Raw genomic sequence first — 26,272 nt, forward strand, 5'->3', positions numbered from 1 at the left:
TGGGAAAGAAAAAAAAACCGAGCCACTTGCTTGACTTGAACCCGACCAGTATAATAAATTACTTGGGTATAGGTTGACAATGTGAACCAAGAAATAAATGTTGTTTATGGGTTCAAAATGGAATTAGTAATTTTCTACGGGGTCTCGTTGAGGTTAACAACACAGGCTCAATATAACCAAAACCCTTTTGGTATATGTCCTTCGTAAAAAATTAAAAACAAATATAAAATAATATAAGGCTATGTTTGGAACACAAAAAGTGGGAGAAAAATAGAAGGAAAAAAATAATATATATATATAAAATTCTCTTGTTTGCATACCCATGAAAAATGAGAGAAAAAATGGAAGAAAAATATAGTTTTTTTGTTTAAATACACGTGGAAAAAATAGCATTATTTTTAAATTTTGGATGATTAATTTTTTTTGTCAAGTTTCTATTTATTTTATTTTCTCTCTGATTTTCATCATTTTTAAGATAATATTTATTATTCTATTATCCTCTCTTGATTTCTTTTCTCAAGATGATTATTTAATACTAAACAATATAAAATATTTTTTCCCTTTTATTTTCTTTTTTATTATTTTTTGTAGGTTCCAAACGGGTCCTAAGAATATAAATTTTTTCAAAGCATGAATATAAGATCTAAAATATGTCTTCTTTACTATTCTTTATAATTTCACCAGTCATGGTCTAATATAATTCCTTACAATTAACAATAACAATATTATTAATCAAAAGTAAATGAAACCCATGATGCTAATGTTAACATCCCTTGCTAAAACCAAATTTAAATAAATAAATAAAATAATCAAAATGTAAAAAACTATTTTATCTGTTAATGTGGTTCGCATCATAACCCTAAAAAAAGTGTGTCACTAAACTCCAAAACTACTTTGTTCCACATACATCCGAGAAGTCATCTATTTTCTACAATATTGTCAAAACCCAATCGAATGGACCAATTCAACCCGATTAAAATTGGAACCAAACCCTTTGTTTGTTCTTATTTAGGTAAAAATCGAATTTATTTTAAAATTGGATGTTCTAATCAGTTGGTCCGATCCAACCATAAAATTGGACATGTTGAATCGAATTTTTTTTTTGTTGGAAAGATGAATCAAAGCGAGAATTTCATAGGAAAAGTTTTTAACCAGAGCCCTTCGTACGCTGCAGTAATAAGACAAACTTGATATAGTACGAAGAAAACCGATCATTGACGTGCCAAACCCTGCAAAGATTCCTTCCTCTCCCATAATTGGATCTTTGTAACTTTCTTTTCATGGACGAAAGTAACCCCGCAAAGAGCCAATTTCCATCAGAATCATGGCTTCACAAGTCATAACAGCATAGGCGTTGCAATAGGTGAGAAAGGAGCCAATAGTTGTATTTCTAGCGAGCACGACGTGAACACGCTTACACGCACGCGTCGGCAGGAGTGGCCGACAAAATTTGGATAAGCAACTGATGACCGACGGGCATGCGTTAGACATTTAGATGGAGAGACGTAATAGACGTCGAGATATAAGCAACCGCCGGCCGATACAATCTCATCGATCCACAAACATCGGCAACATCACGATTCCTAGCTTTTTTATCGAGTCCTAAATTAGTACCGAAAAGTCAAGATGGGTATCCATGAGTTTGCGTAACGTGATCAATTAATAAATGAAAGACCTAACATCCTTTTATTAGTGTCCCTACTCCTTCAATCGAGCTATTAAATTGTCCTAAGTAAGAAGTATTTCTTTCTTATTAAGAAACAAACGGCACTTGTCGAGGATTTATTTGCATGGAGAGAAACACTACACGTGTTTCCAGTTGACATTAGTTGCCTCTTACGCTATAGAGATACAATCTTCCAGAAATTGAAAGCTGGAAATATCTCCATTTCCCCACTCTTCCCCGATTTGAATATCGAACTCTTTTGGAGTTGTATAATATAAATTGACTCCCGAAGTCTATAATTTTACAATCTCGTTTTCTTTTATTCTATGAGCATTTGGAGATCTCTTTGTCGGCATGCCCACGAGCGACGGACTGGGTCAGAGTTTTCGCACAGCTAAGAGCATCGATTAAGGTTAGCTATAAACCATGTGACGTTGTGACCTGACGTACAGAAACAAAACAAGGCTTCATGAAACCTGGCTGTCGCGTGCGAGATGCAGCTGGCAAGGGTTGGAATTGGAAATGGCCCGTGTCTTGTTGTTGGAGTATTCGGCTAAACGTTCCGTAAAAAGCCCGTCAAAGAGTGCGAAGGAAAATAGGAAATAGGTTCAGAGAAAACAGCAAATAATGGAAGTCTAGATGGATTCGTGTAACTCGATGCGCAAGCGAGGCAGGGATATAGAGTGACCACGGGTTGGGTCGGGTTTGTAACGTGACTCCGAACTTTGAGTCTTGTCCCCACTCTCTTCACGCTCTGTCACGATATATACCTTAAACCCATCCCCACTTTGGATGATGAAATAGCAAGAGTATAAAATATGTACTATCCGTTCAATAATTTTTTTTAACCTTTTTTTCCTAATCCTCAAAGAGACCAGTTTGATATAAACTATAAACTCCATTCCTCTTAAGGATGCCATTTAGAGAGACCCTCAAGATATGTATTTGAGCTATCTTTATTTGTTTTTACAATTTATCTTAATTATTATTTATACGTGTTTTATGTTGATTTATCTATTTCGACGTCAATTTTTGCTTCGGGTAAATATAATAACCTCCATAGCACACCAAAGATTGGTGTTCTAAGGGGCTAGTTAATTCGGTTAAGTAAGCATGTCCTAACTGTTGCATTTGGGCCTGAAACTCGGAGATGAGTCTTTATTTGTTAGACACTACTCGCAATCCACCGGCTGTGGAAGCTATGCTCTACCTTGTTGTTGGCTTTTCGTGACTGTTGCAAAGGCCCTAGAATCATTACTTAACATTTATGATAGGATTAAGTTTGTTCACGGCTGATCTCGTATGAGAAGCTATTTGGTGTGAAATGACTGATCCTTGGTGTGAATGACTGATCCATTAATCATGATCGAACGGCTGACAGAGTTTGTTAAGCTAGATAAGTAAAAAATATTGCATGTCTTTCTGACCTGATATCAGTCTCATGTTATAACTAGGGAATTGAGTAAGAAATTTGTCAATTGGATTGGGTTTTAAATTTTAAGTTTCCATTTGATTCTTTATAATTCACGGATTAAATCAGTTTGATATAAGTTTTCTTTGATCGTATATATATATAACACTAATCTTACCATGTGGAAGAAATTTTTGTATTTATATACTCGTTTAATGTATATTAACTTATTAGATTAAGTTAAAGGACATATAAAGTTACAAATTAATCCGAAAACGCAAGAGACTCTGCCAGTGTCTCTTATCCAACTTAAAAAACTGTGATCCACAGACATCTATGCCATATCAGCATGAACACGCAAGCGCCAGACGAAGCTGATGCCACATCAGGCCCGTAAAGCTCAGCCCCTCCTCGTACGTGTGAAGTGGATTTCGGGAACAATAGCAGGTCATTTTGCTCATAATAGTCGTCTTTAACTCTCTTTAACTGTCTCAACTCGTTAAAATTTGCCCCGATGACAGCGAACGCGCAAACCTTGTTAATTTCAAATCGACGTTGGCGAGCCAACGGAGGCATATCCGTACTCTTTGCCCCCTCAGGGTTACCGTGGAGAAACCCTAACTGGGCAAAGTCATATTGTTGATTTCGTGGAAACTCGCAGGCTAATATCAGTTTCAGGTTAGTGGAAATTAGAATTACCAGTTTATTAGTTTCCCGTGTGCCGCAAAATGTTCCAAGCTAATGATATCCAACTGGTTTCCTTCGACTTAGGGCACTACATCTCTCTCACTTTGTTTGGTCGAGTGAAACAAGACACACGGAAATTTTTAAGCGAGAAGTGATTAATCTTTTCCTTGTTAATTGAGTTAGTCATTTTCTGTTTTACCTTCTTCCATTCATTTTTTTTTTGGCAATTTAGAAATATCAGAACGAAAACATGGGTCTCTTCTGTAAATTGTGATAGTTGATGAGTGCGTTTCCAGCTCGCTCTGAACTTTGGCCCTCAGTATTCGAGTTACGTCAGGTTTCCTTGCTAGCTGGTCTTATTATAATCCAATTGTCTTAATATTGTATGTGCAGGTAATGCTGTTTGTTTTCTTTTTGAAATTCATATGCAGGCAATGCTATTACCAAGAATATTGTGATTGTTTCTGATAAAATTTAGGCATTTGGTTAGCAAGCGAAAGCTACCCTCGAGAAAGTTTTTTTTTTTTTTTCACAATGATAGGAGTATCATAAATACTGGGAAAGCTTTTATCTGTTCTTCACTTTGTTATGGGTCCATTGTTTGTCTCATTTGGGGATTATTACTCACTGATGATGAACTCTCCTCATAGAGGTTTCCTTACGGTCAGATGAAAAATTCAATCTCGTGATTATCATTAAAAAAATTAGTGATATTACTAGGTCACTAAATCTTCTCCCTCTTGCATACAGACTCCAATGCAATTACTCAGTGATAGAAGTTTCAGTCATTGGTATACTGAAATTAATTCTGATGAAAAGAAATGAAACAAAGAAACATCTCTACCAATTTATTGTGCAAAGGTCTGTAGAGGTAATGGAGCATGTATCATGTCAACTGAAGAAAAAAAAGGTTAACTGAAAACACTGATAAGCACAACTGGAAAAACTTTGATGAATCGGTCATTTATAAAGTCCTTTTAATTGAAAAAAAGGAGTGGATGTACAAAAGACGTAAAGACCTTCTATGGTAATACCAGATGCTAGATGAAGGTTTTTTTTGGGTCTTTGTTATTTGAGAATAAAGTTTTATGGATTTTTTAAATTGTAGTGATTCAGTAATAAAGACATAAATACAACAAAAGTAGGGGGAGAGGAAAAACCCCAAGCCCTGAGATGAATAGAATCCCAACTAAAATACAAGACATAGAAAAGCTAGTTTGGCTAAGTAATTCACAACATGATTACCTGATCTTAAAATATGAGTCCAAGATACAAAGATATTGGCACACAGAGTGAATTATCTCATCATAACAATGGTGCAAGCGCTAGGCAGGAACAGAAGAACCAGAAAGCCAAGGGCTCAAGAGATGACTACAAGAGAATCTCCTTCAACTACAAGGGAACCGGAAAAATGTTGAACATAAATTTGAATTCTTTCTAAAAGAGCCCCTTTCTCAGTTTCAACTATTAAATTCTGTCTACTAACTCTAATCTTGAGATAGGAAAGACAACATCATTTCGAAATGATATTTTGACTCTTTTACATTGCGGGTCCATGAGTTAAGACTCAATGTTGGCCCACATAATTACGAGGGATATAATTAACACCCAGGCATTTAAATAGTCTTCCTTCCTTTTTATGAAAAGCATTGTGTTCATTATTTTACGGATGTTTATTTAGTGGGTCTCTCATTGAACCAGTGATTCGTAGGCCCACATTATATAAAAGTGACAATTCAATTTCTGTAAAAAAGCTTTTTCCATTTAAAAATTTCAAAAAATTATATAAGGGTTAATATATGTTTTCCTTTGGTTGGAGTTAAATAAAATAATTTAGTGGGAGAGTTATATGGATATTTTTATGATATTACAGTGGCATGAAGGTATTAATTTGATACATATGTCTAGGGTATTTATGCACATTTTTTCAGGGGTATGCATATAATTAAGCCCATGTCCTTCAAATGTGAAAAAAACTTGTAGAAAAGGAAAAACAAAAGGCAAAATATCATATATAACAAGTGTAAAATGTTTTTTGAATCTAGCAGAGGGGGAGATCTAGCAAAAACTGTGGCTGATTTGTCAATGAAAACATACATAAACTACTCACCAAGCCCATGTGATATTTTAACCCAAGACTGTATTAGGAACCCCTCAGTGTGGCCAGTGAGCCAATTGGCCAATTCGAAAGAACAAAGCAAATTATATAGAATAATGGATGGCTGATGTGAGTTTCCTCAGCATACTAGGTGGACAAGGTTATAGAAGTCCTTATGCTCTTTTACCTGTCTTTGAACAATGTCTACATTTTGGAGCTGATGATATCTTGTTCCATATCCTCATTTATGCAGGTTTATAAGCTGCCTTTGCATGTTAGAGCATATTGACATTTATGAGTTATTGTCACATTCATGGTTGAATGTCTATAAATACTTATGGGTTGGCATATCGAATCAAAGTGAACGGTGAAAGCTGTATTATTTTATGTAATGTCTCTATTCAGTAGATTCTTCTACAGAAGACCTCCAGATGGCTTGCTGGAGTTCACTGATAGAGTCTATGGTAAAACTTTCTCTCTCTCTCTCTCTCTCGGTCTCTCTTTTTCTCTTTTCCTGGCTCTCGCTCTTGCCTCACGTAGTTACTTACTGGTTGATGTATTTGGCTGTTGTTTGCAGTTTTTGATTCGTGCTTTTCTACTGAAGTTTTACCTGATGAAACGTACCATACGTACTTGCACGAGATCATGACTGAGCTTCATGAAGTATATGCTGATTCTTCGTTTCTGGCATTTAACTTCAGAGAAGGGGAAAAGAGAAGCCAATTTTCAGAAGTTCTCTGTGAATATGATGTTACTGTTGTGGATTACCCTAGGCAGTATAAAGGTTGTCCCCTTCTCCCTCTGTCTCTCATTCAGCATTTCCTTTGTCTGTGTGAGAGTTGGCTAAACATGAAGAGTCATCAAAACATTATTTTGCTCCATTGTGAGAGGGGAGGTTGGCCAGTCCTAGCTTTCCTTTTAACCAGCTTTTTGCTATTCAGAAAATTGCATAATGGGGAGCAACGGACACTTGAAATGGTCCACCGTGAAGCTCCTAAAGGGCTTTTACAACTTTTATCTCCTTTAAATCCATTTGCATCACAGCTTCGATATGCTCAATATATTGCTAGGAGAAATATATCACCAGAATGGCCACCCACAGAGCGTGCTCTTTCTTTGGACTGCCTTATTCTTCGAGCAATTCCAAGCTTCGATTCTCGTAATGGGTGCAGACCAATCATTCACATTTTTGGTCGAAATCTCCATAGTAAAGGTGGCCTGTCAACACAAATGCTTTTGTCGGCGCCCAAGAAGAAGAAGTCTCTCCTGCATTACAAACAGGTTTATTGGTTTGTTTTTAGTGTTAGATGTGTTTGTTTAATTTGGTGCGCTTAAGCTGACATTAACAGAGGATAAACGATTCTCCAGGGAGATTGTGATGTGATAAAAATTGACATCCAGTGCTTGGTTAAAGGAGATGTTGTGTTGGAGTGCCTTCATGTTGACCTAGACACAGAAAGGGAGATTATGATGTTTCGGATAGTGTTCAATACTGCATTTGTTCGATCTAATATAATGATGCTCAACCGTGAGGACTTGGATATCCTGTGGGATTCTAAGAAGCGATTTCCAAAAGGTTTCCGAGCTGAGGTGAATTTAGGTGGAATTATATATTGAAAACCATAGTTCTCAGTTTCAAGCTATAAATCTTACTCTTCTTTAATTTATGTGTTCGTGTTATGAATTCAGGTTTTATTTGGTGAAGTTGAGAGCATTAGTACTCCCAGGGCTCCGACTGCTACATTAAATTGTGAAGAAGAAGGTGGGCTGCCTATTGAAGCTTTCTCCAGTGTTCAAGAACTATTCAGTGATGTTGAGTGGGTAGATGGTAGTGATGATGCTACCTTGTGGTTATTAAGACAATTTTCTGTAAATGCATTGCAAGACAAACTGGAAACACTATTGCTACATGATGTGAAAGAGAAGTCAGGGATGCAGGGTGAACTAGCTAAAGAAAAAGAAAACACATTGATAGACTCAGAAGAGGAAAAAGATGAGTCTCAAATTACAGAAGCAGTTGCTCCTCTTGAATACAAAAAGAATCCAAGTTGTAAGTATTGCTTCACAAACTGTAATGTTTATGCATGTTCCCTGGCAGCTCATATGTTGACCCTCTTTTTCTATTTGTTTGACAGCTGAAGATCATGAAACAAATCATTCAGCTTCAAAGAAGAATTCTTTTCCTGATATAATGGGTCTTCATATTTCTTCTCCACCTATGTCGCAGGTGACTACTTTGGTATCTTGCCCTACTTCTCTTAGTCCTGTCAATCAGGAAAGCAATATTCTTTCACCGCCTCCACCTCCTCCACCTCCTCCACTTTTTGCCTCACCAAACACATATTTACCTTCTGCTTTACTTCCAACGGGATCATGTCCGCCTCCACCACCGCCTCCTCCTGCTTTGATTTCAGTGAATGGTTCTCCACTTCCACCATCATTGACTTCTGTAAGCGCCACTGCTTTGTCTCCCTCTTCTCTACTCTCATTCGAAATGGCTTCCCCAGTTTTTAATAGTGCTCCTCCATCTCTCCATGCAGCTACCCCTACCATCTTGTGTAGATCTTCTCCACCACCACCACCTCCACCTCCACCTCTTCCCACTTCAAGGGGCAGTGCTCCTTCATTGCCACCTTCATCACATGGTAGTGGGTATCTGCCACCATGTCCACCTTCTCCTCTGCTTCCATGTCCGCATTCACCACCACCTTCTATACCTCCTCATCCTGTCTCTGTTAGTATTCCACCTCCACCTCCTCCACCTCTACCACCTCCTATCTCTAGTATTGCCTTTCCATTACCATCTCCATCTCCTCCATCCTCTCCTTCCCCTCCCCCTCCCCCTCCCCCTCCCCCTCCGCTTCCACCTACATTCAGTGGTACACAGCCGTCTCCATCTTTGTCTAATACAACCATTTCTGGTAGGTTGCCACCTCCACCACCACCACCTCCTCCGCCTCCACCTGCTATTTCTGGCAGATCACCTCCACCTCCACCTCCACTTGCTATTTCTGGCAGATCAATTCCACCTCCACCTCCACCTCCACCTCCACCTCCACCTCCACCTGCTATTTCTGACAGATTGCCACCTCCACCTCCACCACCACCTCCACCTCCACCTCCACCTCCACTTGCTATTTCTGGCAGATCAATTTCACCTCCACCTCCACCTCCACCTGCTATTTCTGACAGATTGCCACCACCACCACCACCACCTCCACCTCCACCTGCTAGTTATGGCAGGTCACTTCCTCCACCACCTCCACCTCCACCTCCACCTGCTAGTTATGGCAGGTCACCTTCTCCACCACCTCCACCTGCTAGTTATGGCAGGTCACCTTCTCCACCACCTCCACCTCCCCCTCCACCTACTAGTTATGGCAGGTCACCTCCTCCACCGCCTCCACCACCTCCACCTCCACCTGCTAGTTATAGCAGGTCACCTCCTCCACCACCTCCACCTCCACCTCCACGACCTCCCCCTAGTGCAGCATCAGCACATCCAACTCCTGCCATGGCTACTAGAGCACCTCCCCCACCTCCCCCACCCCCTGGAACGACTCCTGTCTCTCCATGGCCACCAACTTCTGCTCGTGGCAGTTCCCCAGTGCCACCTCCACCTCCTCCACCTGCTCGCAGTAGCCAAACTGTGCCACCTCCACCTCCTGGGACAAAAATGGCTGGTGCACCAGCTCCACCTCCACTGTTGCATGGGAAGGGGAAAGGAACTGTTACTGGAAGAGCTCGTGGAGCTGCAGCTGCGCCGAAGAAATCATTGAAGGCGCTGCATTGGGTGAAGGTCACTCGAGCTGTGCAAGGAAGTTTATGGGCTGATTCTCCAAAGCAGGAAAACCTATCAAAGTACATAGTCTGTTTTGTTTTCCTGTTCCTGTTAACAAGTTTTTCTCCTGCTCTATGAACTTTTTAAACTTTTTTGCTTCCCCACTTTGAAATGCTCATTTATTTCTGCCAAGGGACAGGGCTCCTGAGATCAACTTGTCAGAACTCGAAAGTTTATTTTCAGCAGCTGCTATTTCTGAAGGGAGCGTTGCGGACAAAGGTGGTCGGAAGGGTCCTAGTGCCAATAAACCAGAGATAGTTCATCTGGTATTTTTCTTTTCCCACTGATTGAAAGATGTTATTTTTAGTTATGAAAGCGATCAGAGTACTAAATACATCATCACATACACAAATAGAGGTTGATTGTATGATTTTGATATTTTGACTTCTGGTCTAAGTTTTCTTAAGGTAGAGCTGGTGATGGTTTAAGATTGTGGTCCCTGTAGTTCATGAATGATTTGCACCAAGTGAAAATTAGTTAAAGTTTAATATTTGGAAAAGGGGATTGAATATTCTGAAATTGGGTTGTCCATGATTTTGTGCAATTGCAACTGTACAGTTTCATCCAAACTAAATGGATAACAGAGCAGATATCTCACTTTAACTCATTAGATTTCTAAAAAAAAGAATTTTGAACGATTGAAGTTGAGATAATATAATGTACATCAGTAATGTATCTACAGAAAGGGCTAATTCTTGGTTTGCCTGACAAGATGCCAAGGAAGACCGTAAATAATGAAATGCAGTTGTGTTGAACAACACGAAAAGAAAGGAAGCTCTGCCTAAAGATAGACCTAGCATACAAATACTAGAATGGAGGAAACAGATTCATCTTTTCAAACTCATTTTTTAAGAGAAAGATTTAATAATGATGAGATAAAATGACATCATGTTGTTGTGAGGTACATTGGAATTCCAAGGAAAATACATGGATTTTGGTGAGTAAATGACAAATTCATGGTCATTGTTTTTGGTACTTCTCTAGTTCTATCATGGCAGCATACACCTCAAGCTGCAAATAACATCTCAGATGTTCTTGCATAGGAAGGTGTCTCCAGGCCATCATTGTCTGTTGGATGCTCATTCCCTATTGTATCTTAAGTTTCATTCTTCTGTATTCATTTTAAGCTTTATGAGTAATAAAAGCCTTCCACCGTTCTTCTGTATTCATTTTAAGCTTTATTGACTGCATGTTCAAATTTCATGTTTGGGTTGGTGTTTTAGAGTCAAAATCCAACTTAAAAGTGCAGTTTTATTTATATTAGAACAAGAAGTGAGTTTGAAAAAAGTTTTTTACTTACTAATTTTTCTCAATTTCTGTCAGACTTTCTTCCTTGCTTTAGGGATCTGGTTTTGTTATTAAATGTAGGGGATAGCTAATCAGTGGAGATATTCTTCGAGATGATATTCTTGTTTCAAAAAAAGAAATCTTGGAGATGATGATTACATGTTCACAATTTTTTAAATCTCTTTGTGCATTACAAAGATAATGTTATTTTCTTCAAGATTTTTTGTAGTTGATGTTACTCTTGATACTGATTTGTTTATGCTCGATAGAACCCAAATACATGAATCTTTCTGAGATTTAGAAATGAAGGTTGTGTTTTAAGGACTGGAGTTTTGAGGAGGATGTGCCTTGGATAAATCTTGGATGGCTGAGGTAGAAATAAGTGCCCAAAATGCTATATGCTATGTGTAAAGTCGAGTGAAAAGAAGGATAAAAGAATTGAGATGTGGAGAAGAAAAGAGAGAAAAAGTGGGATAGAACTGCAAGAAGAGGCAGCAGTTTGTTAACCCCTCGATCCCTAATCTGGCTTTTATTAACCATTTAAGTGCAAAAAAGACGAAAATGGCTCTCAAGTCACTTACATGTAATACAGCTAGAAAATAATCGAATAATAGAATAAAAATTACATCTCTGAAACCCCTGAACTTAATACTTTACTAATGTAGCACTAGCAACACTACTTTTTGCACTATGAAACGATCAATTTACCCCTGGACTCTACACTCACGTCAAACTGGGCATATATGTCCAGTAATCTGTAATCCCATCTTGGTACAAAAAATGAACAAAACAAACAGAGCCAAACACACGAGGAGGTAACTCAAACAACTTGCAATCATGCCTCTAAACATGCATGGGATTGCCCTCCCCCCTCGCTCCCCAACAACACACACACACACAATTTGGAGAATACATCAAAAGTTTCAGTTTTCTCTTGTTGGAGATACACCATGTAACCCGATTATAATCATCAATAAAAGTTAAGTAATACTTAAAACCAAAAAGACTAAGTACACGTCAAGGACCCTATACATTTGAATGAACTAAATGGAAAGGACTTTGACTTTGATTGTGACTTTGAGGAAACGAACTTCTATGGTGCTTCCCAAGTTGACATGCTTGATGATCAAATAAATATTTGATGGCAAAAAAAAAATTGATTCTTCAGTGATCCTAATTCAACACTCTTCGTTTTCAAAATCTTCAATCTGTTTGCTTTAATTTCTCCTTATTACTTTCATTGCTTATGTGTGCAGCTATGTTGGATTTTTAACATAAATTTTCTTGCTATCTCTCTCTCTTTATCTCTAGGTTGACCTGCGCAGAGCAAATAACTGCGGAATCATGCTTAACAAAATTAAAATGCCTCTACCAGATATGATAGTAAGTTTTTCTTTCCTTCTTGCTGCTAGTGTATCTTTGGGCTATTCATACAAAACAATCACCATAAGAAGTTATCTTAGGCAGTCTGCATTACATATGAGAGCTTGAATGTCTTAATATGATGTTGCAGTCATTAACTTTATTTGGATCTGATATGAACTTTTTTCTTTAAAGAAAACATCACTCATGCTAGTGATACTTGCCTATTGGAAGAATTTTGAATTACTGGAGAATGGCTGCAAATGATAATGGAATTTATACACATATTGGCAAATAAATTTCATTCTTTTGTTTCTTCTTTAGAACAGTGAATGATTTTGCTAAAAAACATGAGGGCTTCCTCCTGCTACACCAAAACTAGGAGGGGAGCAAATAAATGAGGGCCAACATAAAAAATTACGTGCTTTTAATGCACATTTATGAAATTGTCTCAGACATGGTTGTGCATCTTGGTGAGATCTCTCCTGTATGTATTTGGCTCTATTCAAGACAAGTCAGAGGTCTTATTGGATCCTAGACAATTTGGTCCCAAGACATTAACACTGTCTGTGTTGATGTGAGATTCCTATGGGGCGCTTTATTACTTGATGCGAGATTCATATGGCTTTATTGTAAGAATTAAAAAAAAAGTTCAAAAGATAAAATTTCAATCCAAGGTCTGTCAAGATTAAGAATATGGTTGGCAAGGAGATGTTGCCAAGTAGGTCCACTCCTAGCCATGGTATCAGCAAGCCATGGTGAATGAATGCTGTTTCTCATAAGAGAAGAATTTTCTGTGGTAAATAAGTAGGGGGAACTACCCATGAGAAGCAACAATTTCATATGAATTCTTCATGTCCACTTGTTGAATCATGTTCAAAAGGATCTGCCGCGTGTTACCTTATGTTTTTTGCTCCATTGGTGACATGAGATGTGAAACCAAGACCTAACAAATATCTGTTGTGTGGTCATTGAGCTAAAAGAGTCGATGCGCAGTTTTATTTCTTTGCGTATTCTGATTTTTATTTTTCTACAGAGGTTATGTTCATCCTACCAGTGTTAATGTTGATTGATGTGTTATTCACCTTTTTAATTGCTTATCAGAATGCAGTTTTGGCCTTGAATGCGTCGGCTTTGGACACTGATCAACTTGAAAATCTGATAAAATTTTGCCCATCAAAGGAAGAAACTGAGATGTTAAAGGTATACCCATCTTCTCTCCAGTGACTTTTAACGAGTAGAAGCCTCATATTGTCTATAGAAGATTTATGTCAGTTGGGAACAAGCTTCTTACGTTGTTAGCTAGTCATTTTTGGATTGGAATCAGCCCTATTTACCATGGCATTGGAAACTCCAAAGCTATTTTTTCTATGCCCTGTCTATACTTTTCACTTTCAGTTTCATTGATCCGCCGTTTATATTCGACTTGGATGTGAGATGGGTGCCCAAGAAAGAGATTTGAAGTAGTTCTACGCATTTTTAGTTGAACCAGTCAGAGCAAGGGGTTAATTTCCCACACAAAAGGGTTATTTTTTGTTGTTTTGTTTCAGTTAATACAATGTTGTGTTCATTTTTGTTTTTGTTTCTAGTTGTTAAGCTCATCAAATATCAAAGGAGAAAAGGGCATTTGTAATTTGTAGAAGGTATTCAAGTGAGGGGTGAAATAGTCATTTGCTATGGAAACATGAGGTTGCCCAATCTCAGTTACAATTTCTGAAAGCAAAGTTGCTATTTTTTCTCTTCAATCCCTGATTCTTTGACTGAATTATCAAACTCTAGGACGAAATTTTAGCAATTCTTTCTACTTCAAATTCAAGTTGAAGTGCTAATGTGCTGGTTTTTTTGTTGTTCAGCATGATGTGTAAACTTGATCTTTTGGGTTGTTTTCTGTTTTGTGCGGGCTTATTAGGTAAAACTGTTGCATGTCTTATTAACGTGCTCCATGTCTGAAGTCTACTTTTTTATCTGTTTCATTGGGCCTAACTGTGAATAGGGTGTTAGTTGGTAAAAATCTCATATAAGATTATAGGTTTGGGTACTTCAACTATCTAGGTCCTTGTGCCAGTGGGGGTGTGAATGGCAACTATGACAGACTTAGACCAGTTGACCTTCTGGCCCAAGATGAGCTCATAAATGGACAAAAGAGCTTTGATGTTAATAAGTAGCTCAGAGTTCTGTCACAGAGTGGAATGTATTAACGGCAAATTGAAAGAGGAGAGTTTGGAGAAAATAGTTCAGGTTTGGAGTTGTGCCATGATCCCACCCTTGGATTGGTAAAAGAAAATGGGGAGTTAAGAATCTCTTCAACAATGCTAATGAGGGGAAAAGTGACCCCTCTTGCTCGCCCTTCATGATCTGTTAAAGAAAGCATGAACCAAGCCATCAATGATGAAAGAGAAGGAAACAGACTCAACGCAACTTTTTATCCACATTCTCTACCTACAGTCAAAGCCCATTCGACCGAGGGTGTGATCAAGAAAATGAGAACCTTCCTGTTGTAGCATTTAGGCTTCCTTTTAAAAAATTTAGTGGCTCCTGAAGAACATAATATATTTATACATTTTTAATGCCGTTACTCACACAGAGGCAGTCACACCCATGAACAAACATGCAGAAAATATCCCAAGCCCCAGGAGACTAGAACACAAGGCCTCACAATTGGACACCCATTTGGAGACACACTTAGAGGATACCTGTTGCCACTGGTTATTTCTACAGATTCTTGGTTTTCCCCTTCTCAGGTTTCAGTAATGCTGTTATTTATTGGTGTTGTGAAACAAGTTCTCATTCATTTTTTGGGAAACGAAGTTCTCATTCATTTAATTAAAAGAAATTTTGGAAGTGATGTGCTGATGTATGTTAAGTGTAAAATGGTGAAATAAAGAATATTGATAGGGGAAAGAAAAAGGAAAAAGAGAGCCAGAGAGGTCTCTTGTTGGGATTTGAAATCGATCCCCAAATCCTTTTTATTCACTTAAGTGAGAGTTGGGTACACCGACTAATATGCCCTTCATACACTTGACCACTTAGAACACCCAATCTACACCTCTACATTATATGAAAATTGGACCATAGAGACATCTAAACATGTTGAGTAATATAATACCCTTACTAAAAATACAGACCATGTAAAATGACTAAACTGCCCCTTTATACTGTTTTCTAATACTTCCACTCAAACTTGAGCATAGATGTCTAGAAGCCCCAACTTGTTACAAACTGCCTCAAACTCATGTTTACCCAACTTGATCACTAGACCGAACAAAAGGGGTAACGACTTCCTTCCTCATCACTGCATCTCAAATAAATTGCTAGCAACTTTTAAATGTTTGGTCCTCTTATGAAATACTGGATTTGCCACAATGAATATAATTACTTGATTATCATAATACATGGTCATAGGATCAATAACCTGTATATTCAACTTTTAAACAACTAATCTCACCCACATCAACTTACTGACAGTATGAATCATAACTCTATACTCATGCACTAGAACGGGCTGTAATGCTTTGCTTCTTGCTCATCCAACTTATCAAATTTTCTCCTAAGAATACACAATAGCCGGTGGTAGATTTTCTGTCAAGTTTAGATCTTGCATAATCTGCATCTTAAAAGGCTTCTATCTTCAGGTGACCATGAGGTTTAAAGAACAACCCTTTTCCAAGTGACCCTTTTAAATATCTTATTATTCTTTGTGCAACCTCTAAATGTACCTTGTGTGGATGCTCCATGAATTGGCTAACCACAATGAAAAAGATATACTAGGATGGGTGAAAGTGGCATAAATCAGTTTTCCCAGTGTTGAAGATATATTGTTTTGTCCTTGAGCTCATCACTATTTTCATCATGGATATCATGACCAACTTTCATAGGTATCTCTGCTACTTTGCACCTAACATGCCACATTCTTGTAACATGTTTGTAACATATTTCCTCTATATCAATACAAGCCCTGCTTTGCTTCTTACAACTTCAATTCCAAGGAAGTATTTTAACGAACCCATATCTTTTGTCTGGAAATGTTTAGCAAGGTTCTCCTTTACTTCTTCTATGCCTTTATATTACTTCTTGATAAAGCAATATCATCCACATACACTAGTAGTACCACAATTCCAGTTTCCGCTTCATAACAAAGAGAGTGATCACAATGGCTCCGACAGAATTCAAAGGATATGACTACCTGGCTGAACTTCTCAAATCATACTATTGGGTTCTATTTAAGACCATATATTGCCTTCTTTAGTGTACACACTTTCTAGTTCCCCCTAAGCAACATACTCAGGAAGTTGTTCCATATAAAATTCTTATTCTAAGTCACCATACAAGAAGATATTTTTAATGTCTAGTTGAAAGAGTGACCGAGTGGTAGGTCATATATCAACTTGGCTTTTAACAAAGAAAGCATTCTCTTCCTATCTGGGCTCCTCCATTCATGAAAACTGGGAAAACTTGGCTATGATGCACATTGGGAAAAAGCTTCCGGTCATGCAAGAATGGACTCCTCCTGATCCTGGTTATCTCAAGTTAAATTTTGATGGCTCGTCTCTTGGTAACCCTGGGATTTCTGGATTTGGAGGAGTTATTTTAGACCATTCTGGTAATCAGCTCTTCATTTATGTTGGCCCTCTTGGTATATCTGACTCTACGTCTGCTGAGTTACATGGTCTTCTCTCCGGTCTTCGCGTCTTCAGAGATAAATGTAAGGGGCCTCTTCATATTGAAGGTGACTTAAAAGTGGTGATAGGCTGGTGTGAGAACACATCCTCTCCTCCGTGGAGGCATTGAGATACTTTTAGGGAAATTTTAGAATTATCTCAATTATTTCTTGTATTTGGACTCACATTCGAGATCCGCAAATTCGGCGGCAGATGTGCTTGCCAGGGAGGGAGCTACCCTACAATCGTTGGTTGTAAGGGACATGCTCCCCCAAATTTTGTAATTTCTCCTGTTTTATTAATACATCTTTATCAAAAAAAAAATGTCTAGTTGAAAAAGTGATCAACCCTAGTTAACTACAATAAATAACAAAGTACGGTCTAAAGTCAGGTTGGTTACTGGTGAGAAAGTATCAATAACATTGATGCCATAGGTTTTGAGTGTATCATTTGGTATCATTTTGAGTGTATCCCTCAATGAAACCATCTGCTTTGTATTTCATAGTATATACCCATTGTCTTTTTATTTTTTTAAAGGAGTGTATGCCCACTGTCACCCAACAATTATAGCACTAGGTGGCATATCATACAAAAGCCATGTACCTTTCTCTCGTAAAGGCTCCATCTTAATATGCATAACCTGCTTACACTGAGAAGATAAGAGAGCATCCTGCACAGAAGAAGGAATGGTGTAGGGAGATAAGGACAAAACAAACTGTTTGTATCGGTTGGACAAGAAATCAAAAGACATAATTGAAGAACACATATCAAATAGATTACAGACACCTTTTCAAAGAGAAATAGGAAGATGTAGATCAGTTACCTCAGGATTTACAGGCGAAGAGGATTCTGGAGTAGGTAGGAGAGGGGACTTGGGCTCAATGCTGAGTGGCCTGCCTTCGTTGATACACTTGAAAGGGCTTTTCTGTAGAAGTAGCCTATGAGGGACTAGGAACATTCTCCATAGGAGCAGGAGTAACAATTCCTAGACCTGTGAAAGGCGGAATAACATCTAGATGAGATGAAGAGAAGAAAAGAATGTCTTCAAAAAATACCACATCAATAGATACAAATGTTTTCTTAGTGGATGGACAAAAACATTTGTATGTCTTTTACCCCAGAAATACACATTTGACTGCACGAGGAGACAACTTGTCTATAGAGGAACCAAATACATGGGCAAAACATACACACCCAAAAATTCAAGGGGATATAGGAACAAAATACTAGAATGAATCAACACTTGGATTGGGATTTTACCCCCAAGAATTGATGAGAGTATCCTGTAGATAAGAAAACAAGTAGTAAGTACTGCATCATCGCATTACGACTTGGGAACATTTATAGAATAAGCACCATGCTTGTAACTTTCAAGAGGATAATTTTTACATTCAGCTACTCCATTCTTTTGTGAAGTAAATACACATGACGACTGATGAATGATGCCATGACTCTGACAGAAATGATCAATTCTTTGATTTGCAAACTCCAAATTGTTGTTAGTGCAAAAAATACGAAAAAAGTATCAAACTGGGTTTTGATTTCATTATAAAGTTCTGAAATACATCAAATATTTCAGATTTCTCCCATAGGAGATACACCTAGGTAGATGAGTCACATTAAAAATGACAAACTTGAAGGAAAATTAGGAAATAGTTGAACGAATTTCCCATAGTGCATCAGAAGGGTGAGACTGCAATATGAAGAGCAAGTGACCGATGTTGTGGATGACTTTCCAGGTGATATAGTCCGCCTCTCCCAAATGCGAAATTAATCATCTTCCTTGTCATGAGATAGATAAAAAGTAATTGAACAATTCATAGATTTTGTAAGTTGACTTACTGACAACAAATTAAACGGGAATTTAGGGACAAATAGTACAAATTGAGGTGACATGAATAGAGACGCAACAATATTTCCCTCTCCCTAAACTAAGGACACTAACCCATCAGCAAGTGTGACATGCTTAACAATTGAAGACTCCTTCAAGTCGGTAAATAAGAGTGACATACCTGACATATAAGTAGAGGCTTCTGAGTCAATAATCCAGGTGGATGAAGGATGCACGTGTAAAGTTGATGTACTTGAACTGGCAAGAGTAGTAGTAGAAAGTGTAGGCTGAGCTACAGATGTTGAGTAGGAGGATGCAATGGTCAACTGTGCAATACGTTGGGCAAGCTGTTATAATTCATCAAGTGCACCTGGTAGAATACCTACCATGGATCCAGTAAAGGGCTCAGTGCCGTCATGAACTAGGGAATTTGCTCACGCGGGCTTACCAAACTTACTCCAACACTTCTTTGAGAAGTGATTCGTAGCCACAATGAATACAATTCCTTTCACTCTTACCATCACTTTGGCCTCGTCCTCTATTGGAACCATCTTTGCCTCAGCCTCTAATGTCTCTCATGACCTCTAACTGACTCTGAATAACTCAAAAGTGTCAAGGGTAGATGCATCAACACCTTTAGCTTCTTTACTCATCCTAGATATAATGGTTGTCTCTGCATGCATGACATTGTTAAAGGCAATAGAAAGTGATGAGATATCGTCGGATGCAAGTAACTCGGTTCTGATTGCATCAAAATCTGGTTCCCATCCATCCAAAAACTTAGCAAAGTGTAGTTGCTCCTATTGTTTTCGGAGTTTTCTTTCATTAGTAGTGAAGGGGTGAAAGATGTTTATTTCTTGCAAAATGCCTAGCAATTCACTGTAGTAGTATATAACAGATCTTTCACCTTTCTTAAGACTAAACAACTTAGTATATAGCTCATAAACTTGAGATAGATTGCTTTCCTGTGCACACAATTCTTCTAGACACATCCACATTTCTTCGGCAATATCACAATTCATAATTTGATTCCTTAATTTAGAATAAATACTATTAGTAACCGTGTGGCTATCCTCCGCTTCCCAATCATTAGTAAGATGCACGGATGGATCATCCCGAATAAACTTCGACTTCCGTTTGGGTTAGTGATAGATACAAATGATTTGGACCAGCTAAGGTAATTCTGTCCACTTAGCTCTTTGTGGTAATCAAGATCATATCCTTGCCCTCATACCTCCGAATTCCCTTGAGGAGGTGAGTATTTCACCAGAGTTAGCCATAAGTAAAAATAATAGTCAAACCAACCAGCCACAAGATTCACATGGACAAGATGCCTGCGCAAACTATGTGGGCCCCACTTTCACAAAATTAGAGTTTGATCAATCACACATATATGCACCAACAACAAAGAACATCTGTGAAAAACCTTCAATTCCAATCTTATACTTCCAAAAAGTCCACAAAATAGGCTGACATCAGCCTAGCAGATGATGACACAAACTCCAAACCTAGTAACTGGTTTGCGCACCATGTAGATGGGACAATTCCAAGCCAAATGTCCCTCTTGGGGCTCTAATCAAGCATAGAACTGCTTGGCAGAGAAATAACTAAAAAAATCAAAATTTCGACACCTAGTCAATGTCAAACCTCAAAATCCCCTTTTTGAAAAAGTCGCTGTGGTTAATGGAGTCAGAGGTGGAGCTTCACAGCCTTGTTATCAGTATTTGTTGCTTTGATACCATGTAAAATGAAATAAAGTAGATTGAGAGGAGAAAGGAAAGGGGAAAAAAGTGAAGAAGTTGTTGGAAAAGAGAGCCAAAGAGGTCTCTCTTTGGGGATCAGAAATCGATCCCCAAATCCCTTATATTCACTTGAGTGAGAGTTGGGTACAATGGCTAATATGCCCTTCATACGCTTAACCACTTATAACTCCTGATCTACTCCGTCTAAATTACATGAAAATTGGACTATAGAGACATCTAAACATGGTGAGTAATATAACTCTGATCTTGCTCTTTTGAGCCTTTTAATTTAACTTAGCACTATTTCAAAAAAAAAAAAAAACATGGTGAGTAATATAGTACCCTCAATAAAAAATACAGACCAATAAAATGACCAAACCTCCCCTTATACTGTTTTCTAACATTAAGTTTCTTTTCTTATGACATTTTGTCATTCATTTTGTGTTTCAGAACTATACAGGCAACAAGGAAATGCTTGGGAAGTGTGAACAGGTAAGTTATGATAGTTTCTGCCATCCTTTACACACATTGTTTATCCACCTTAATGTTGTCTGACATCATTTTTTTTTTAAAATAAAATTTGCAGTTCTTTCTGGAACTGATGCGAGTTCCTAGAGTTGAATCCAAATTGAGAGTATTTTCTTTCACAATTGCTTTTCCCACACAGGTGCACCTCAGTGCTGCAAAATTGTCTTGCTCATCTTCTCTTCATGAGAATTGTTTTTTCTTGTCTTGTTTTGCATAGTAATTTTATGTTTGGTTTTTTATGTCATACATATTTGTTTAAAAAAATTTATTTATGGTTTTTCTGTGACAATTATTCATGGTAATTGCTTCTAAAGCTTAACAACTGTGCAGGTTATGGACCTACGGTCAAACTTAGTTACTATCAATAATGTATCGAATGAGGTACTGTTTTAGATTTCATTCCCTTCTTACTGATTTTTGTAATAAAAATTGTTTACACATGTTTGTTTATGTTATAGGTAAAAACGTCTACTAAATTGACAAGTATCATGAAGACTATTCTTAATCTGGGAAATGCATTGAATCATGGCACAGCACGAGGTAAAACTAGTGCTTTGTATATTATACATTTTTTTTCTTATGGTGGCTATCATGATCTAGCTCTCTATCAAAATGTGACCACCTTATATTTAAATCTTGATTTTTTCTTTTTATTTTTCTTTGCTTTCAAGGATGTGCTACTCTTGTTTGCACTGTCAAGGAGCAGGCAAATGTTCCTCAAGTTCTCTGACATGTTTAACTTAACATATTTAGTTTGGTTTTGAACTTTGCATAGTCTGAAGCAAAGAGGATTAAGCACTGAAGAGTCAAGTAGGTTAGTTGCAATCTTCAACTAAAAAAAATGTACTAAGCACTAAATCAAGGGCATTTGCTAAAAAAAAAAACAAGTTGAAACTTGAAATGTAACTATTATATTTATTATTTATATTTCCCTTTTCTGAAAAGAATAACAAAGGATCACCTAACTTCCATTGTCTAACTTTACACTTTCTGTTCTGGTCCTACCATCACTCTTCAGAAGTCAGAGATTCCATTCCCTCTCCTCCAACTGTTCTCTTCTTCTCTCCCTCTCTCCCTTGTTTTCGTTTTTTGTTTTAGAAATGAAGAAGATCTGAAGAGAAACCCTTATCCATAAATGGCTCTCATGTATCACATATTCTAGCATGGTTCAGGGTTGATTTACATGAAAATATTGTGGGTGATTAAGAGACGTGAGGAATATTTTTTTATTTTGGGCTGCTTCATGCCCCTTCTTTTGTACTCTTGTAATTTCTTTCTTTAATTGAATTTTCTCATAGTTCTTTTTACATTTTTGCTTGCCGGTCTTCTGTCTTTTTAAATTATTGTATTTATCCCAAAAAAAAAGTTCAAGAATCCAAAAGCATGCTGATTCAGATCATGTGGCTGGCTTATCCAGTTTCTAGGCATTTGTCCTTGGGACTGCCATTTTATAGATAACGTTAACATACATGCCCACCATCTCTATTCATATTGATATTTGTAGCCTTCTGAATTTGGCTCGTTGCTTGTCTTGAAGGTTTTATTTTCACTATATGAGATTAGAAAGAAAAAGAAAAGTTATAGTTGATTCTGACAAGCTTCTGAATTGCTTCCAGGTTCTGCTGTAGGATTTAAACTTGATAGCCTTCTTAAATTGTCTGATACACGTGCAAGAAACAAGAAAGTGACTTTGATGCATTATTTATGCAAGGTAGAGTCTTTGCATTGAAGTTCTTCTGAATATGTACAACGTAGATAAAATGTTGACACTGCTAAATGTTTTACTGCTAACATTCATTAAGCCTTTCAGCTAATTGCTGAGCAGCAGCCAAGTTTGCTGGACTTTCATAAAGATCTGGTTCATCTGGAGGCGGCCTCTAAAGTCGGTTATGTGGATTTTAATTTTTAATTTTTTTTGCTGCCTATGGTCTATCTTAGTCGGGCTCTACTGATTTCAGTTACTGTATCTTTGATAGATCCAATTGAAGGCTCTAGCTGAAGAAATGCAAGCAGTTAGCAAGGGTCTTGAAAAGGTTGAGCAAGAACTCATTGCCTCAGAGAATGATGGTGCCATCTCGGTTGGTTTCCGAAAGGTATATGGTCTTTATTGTGAAGCCTAAAAAGTTATTTTACCTTATAATTATTTCTGCAGGTGGACTGGGGAGTACTTAATTAGCTACATTACCTTCTTTTGTGTTTGATTGACTGGAAGAAACTATCACATACTCTGTTAGATGCTACATTATTTTTTATAGGGAGATTTTTCATCACATTTTTTTCTTGAATGGTGACTTTTTGAAAGGTTTTATGAGAGTGATTCTGAAAGATTGTGTGGTTAGTATCTTCTTTGTGGTCAAGTGGCATGGCATGGTTCAGGGCTATGTAGCATAGGCCTATATGGCACCTCAGCTTCATAATTCGGCTGTAGTCCTGAATTTCAATACTATAATCAGCTTTGAAACGTCTTTCTGATTTTTAGATGCAAACAGGATTCGATTCCAGAGCCAATCCAGTTCTCTGATGAAGTCTGATCAAATGCATATTCTGATTGGATTTTTTTAAAAATTTTGAACCACAAATTCTTATAGAGGACAAGATTTTGAAGGAGTTACATTTCTAAATTTCAGATTTCTTGGTTTACATGACATTATATATATGTATATATATGTAATAGTTTTTAAATTTTCAGGCTTTGAAAAGTTTCCTTGATGCTGCTGAAGCGGAAGTGAGGTCACTTACGACTCTGTATTCTGAAGTGGTAGATCCTCTGTTACCCATTTATAGCTGTGATTTGATTTTGTATTGTCATGGAATTTAATTATATCAAGATCATCTTGCAGGGAAGAAATGCAGATTCTTTGGCTCTTTATTTTGGGGAGGATCCAGCACGCTGTCCCTTTGAGCAAGGTTTGAAACATCTTTACCATAGACTGTACTTCTTACGGACCTTCTTTGGTGTTGTGCCTTTCTAAGGAATTTGTTATGCTTGTGAACTGCATTTACATGGTAAAATACTAGATTTTTAAGATCCAGGGAAAAAGATTGAGAGATGGATGAAGCTGAAATTGCATGGAAAGAATTTTAGAAAATGAACCATAATATTCTGCTACTCGTGCTCTTCCATTTTGGTTAGAGGTGTTAATGTTAGGTTCATGTTTATCACAAAATGTACTGAAGTTAGGAGACCTTTTTCACTTCTAATAACCACAGGATTTTCCTGGTTTTTAACCTATTTAGGATTGTTTTCACGAACACGCTTCTTCAAGTCTAGGCCTAAATAAATGGATAATGGATCTGAGACATGACAACATAATAAGATGCAAACTGAACACTGTAGGAATTAGGCTCCATAGAGTAGATACCCTGCTTTAATGCTATCGCTGAAGTTGAGCATACCAAAATGACTGGCTAATGTAGAAGGCCTATTCCCTAATAATCACATGTTTGTGTTTTAATAACCACAGTTTTTTCTTAATCTTTAACTTATGTAGGATTCTTCCCACTAACAAAGAGAATGGTTGTCTGATAATAGGACTAGCTAGCATGACCTTGACAAGACAAAGAATGACATAACAGTACACGTTATGTATAGACTTAATTATCAAAATTTAGTACTTTGACCTAGCAACTATACTGTGTTTTAACTCCTCTAAGTTACTAGATCACCGCAAATAGATTAATAACCACTTGTAGATGTCCTATGTGAGGAAGAACCTATCCAATTTGCATCGGAAATGCAGCCATATCAAATTGCATACTGTACTTACTACACCAACATTTGATCTAAAGGTTGTCATTGAATTATGGGGTATCCTCTTCTTCCATTGCATGGTCCTCTCAACTCCAATGCAAAGAAATCTATCTGGTTTGTCTATAGGACTCAGAAGTGATTAACATATGATATTAAAAAAAGTGACTATGTGAGTAGGTGCATTCTGCCATTTATGCTTGTGGACTCCCAAGACTGAATCGGAGTACATTTTCTTTTTAGTTCACTCATAGTCATTCATTGGCATTTAATTTTTTAGCCACTTTGTTCTTTTTATTTCCAGTGACTTCGATTTTGATGATCTTTGTGAATACATTCAACAAATCGCACGAAGAGAATTTGAAGCAAGCTGAAGCAGAGAAGAAGAAAATGGAAAAGGAGGCCATGAAAGAAAAAGCTAATTCTTTAGCCAAAAAAGAGATTACTTGATTATGCAGTCTTGGAAGATCAACAATGTGTCACTGGGACATTCACAACAAACAGGCATGGAAGAACCTCAGTTTTGGGTGGAGCTAGTTAATGCTTGAAGGATTATTAATGTTTTTACTTGAGACTCCCTCCCAAGGTGGAGTGTATATATCTGCTGTTCTTCCCACTGGTAAATAAGCTCGGTAGAAGAAAGAAGAGAAGAATGCCATAATGGAGCTCTGCCAAATCATAACATGAAGCGTAAATGCAAATTGCGGATACTGCAGACAGATCAAGTGACCATTTATGGGAAGGTGACTTTTCTCATCTTTACTTAGATTTCAATTAGTAAATAGACTTGTTCTATTTCATCTCCAGCAGCCAACACTTAAAGGATTCATGCAAATGGTGACTACCATTTCAAGGCCCAATCGACGGAAGAGTTTTAAAATTTTTCCTAGATCCTAGCAGCGTATCTAGGATCAAGAGTCCCATGGGCAATGATGTGGTAGAGAGGATATGTTTGCCTTTATGTGCCGTGTTTATTCATGCTATGATTTCTCTCGTGTTCTGCAGTCTGATTTATCTCGAATGCGTGGGGGCAATGTGCTGTTTCAAGGCTTGGATTTGTCCTCTATAGGATGTTCTCAATAGGGTAATTATATAGCTCAAAATCGTATAATGGAATTAAATGTACATAATGAGGGCCAACCTGGTCGTGTCTCGTCATACAGGGAGAACTTCTATACCTTTATGGGTGGGTTTCTGTACTGGCTGCTGCCACTGTAACATTTTGTATTACTAGTTGGTGCTCTCCTTTCATGGATGGGGTACTCCCATCTAAATGAGGTTATACTATAGTACTGGGTCTTCATATATTTTTGCAAGGAAATATCCTCCAACTATCTGTACAAAGAAAAATTGACATCAAGCTATAGAAAGTTGTAAGTTCTGATATGATCGTATTTGCTGCCTTTCGTATGT

At 37.6% G+C, this 26,272-nt stretch overlaps 1 protein-coding gene across 2 annotated transcripts; it reads left to right on the plus strand.

The window, feature by feature from the left end:
- Positions 1-3,643: 3,643 nt before the first annotated feature.
- Positions 3,644-26,245, plus strand: LOC137945308 (formin-like protein 14). 2 transcript variants are annotated; one of them, XM_068791144.1, is made up of 20 exons: positions 3,644-3,755; positions 6,116-6,326; positions 6,440-7,143; positions 7,231-7,452; positions 7,552-7,912; positions 7,998-9,723; positions 9,837-9,969; positions 12,302-12,373; positions 13,457-13,555; positions 21,034-21,075; positions 21,170-21,250; positions 21,442-21,492; positions 21,570-21,651; positions 22,728-22,822; positions 22,922-22,993; positions 23,088-23,204; positions 23,801-23,869; positions 23,952-24,018; positions 25,164-25,602; positions 25,865-26,245. In XM_068791144.1, exons 2-19 carry the CDS (start codon positions 6,254-6,256, stop codon positions 25,307-25,309), a joined length of 4,212 nt encoding a protein of 1,403 aa, XP_068647245.1. In that variant the 5' UTR covers positions 3,644-3,755; positions 6,116-6,253; the 3' UTR covers positions 25,310-25,602; positions 25,865-26,245. The 2 variants fall into 2 exon arrangements, with proteins under 2 accessions (XP_068647245.1, XP_068647246.1); XM_068791145.1 differs by having other exon boundaries at positions 9,843-9,969.
- Positions 26,246-26,272: the final 27 nt, after the last annotated feature.

Source organism: Aristolochia californica, unplaced genomic scaffold, assembly GCF_029961685.1.
Source record: "Aristolochia californica isolate CCGP_79_NKW_82.1479 unplaced genomic scaffold, dmAriCali1.0.hap1 SCAF_12, whole genome shotgun sequence".
NCBI lineage: Eukaryota > Viridiplantae > Streptophyta > Magnoliopsida > Piperales > Aristolochiaceae > Aristolochia > Aristolochia californica.

Excerpts from the sequence above, each read along its gene's own strand:
- LOC137945308 (XM_068791144.1), top strand. The coding sequence starts at position 6,254 with ATGTCTCTATTCAGTAGATTCTTCTACAGAAGACCTCCAGATGGCTTG. Across the intron at positions 7,913-7,997 it reads ATACAAAAAGAATCCAAGTT|CTGAAGATCATGAAACAAAT; the intron begins GTAAGTATTGCT and ends TTTGTTTGACAG. Across the intron at positions 22,994-23,087 it reads ATCTGGAGGCGGCCTCTAAA|ATCCAATTGAAGGCTCTAGC; the intron begins GTCGGTTATGTG and ends TATCTTTGATAG.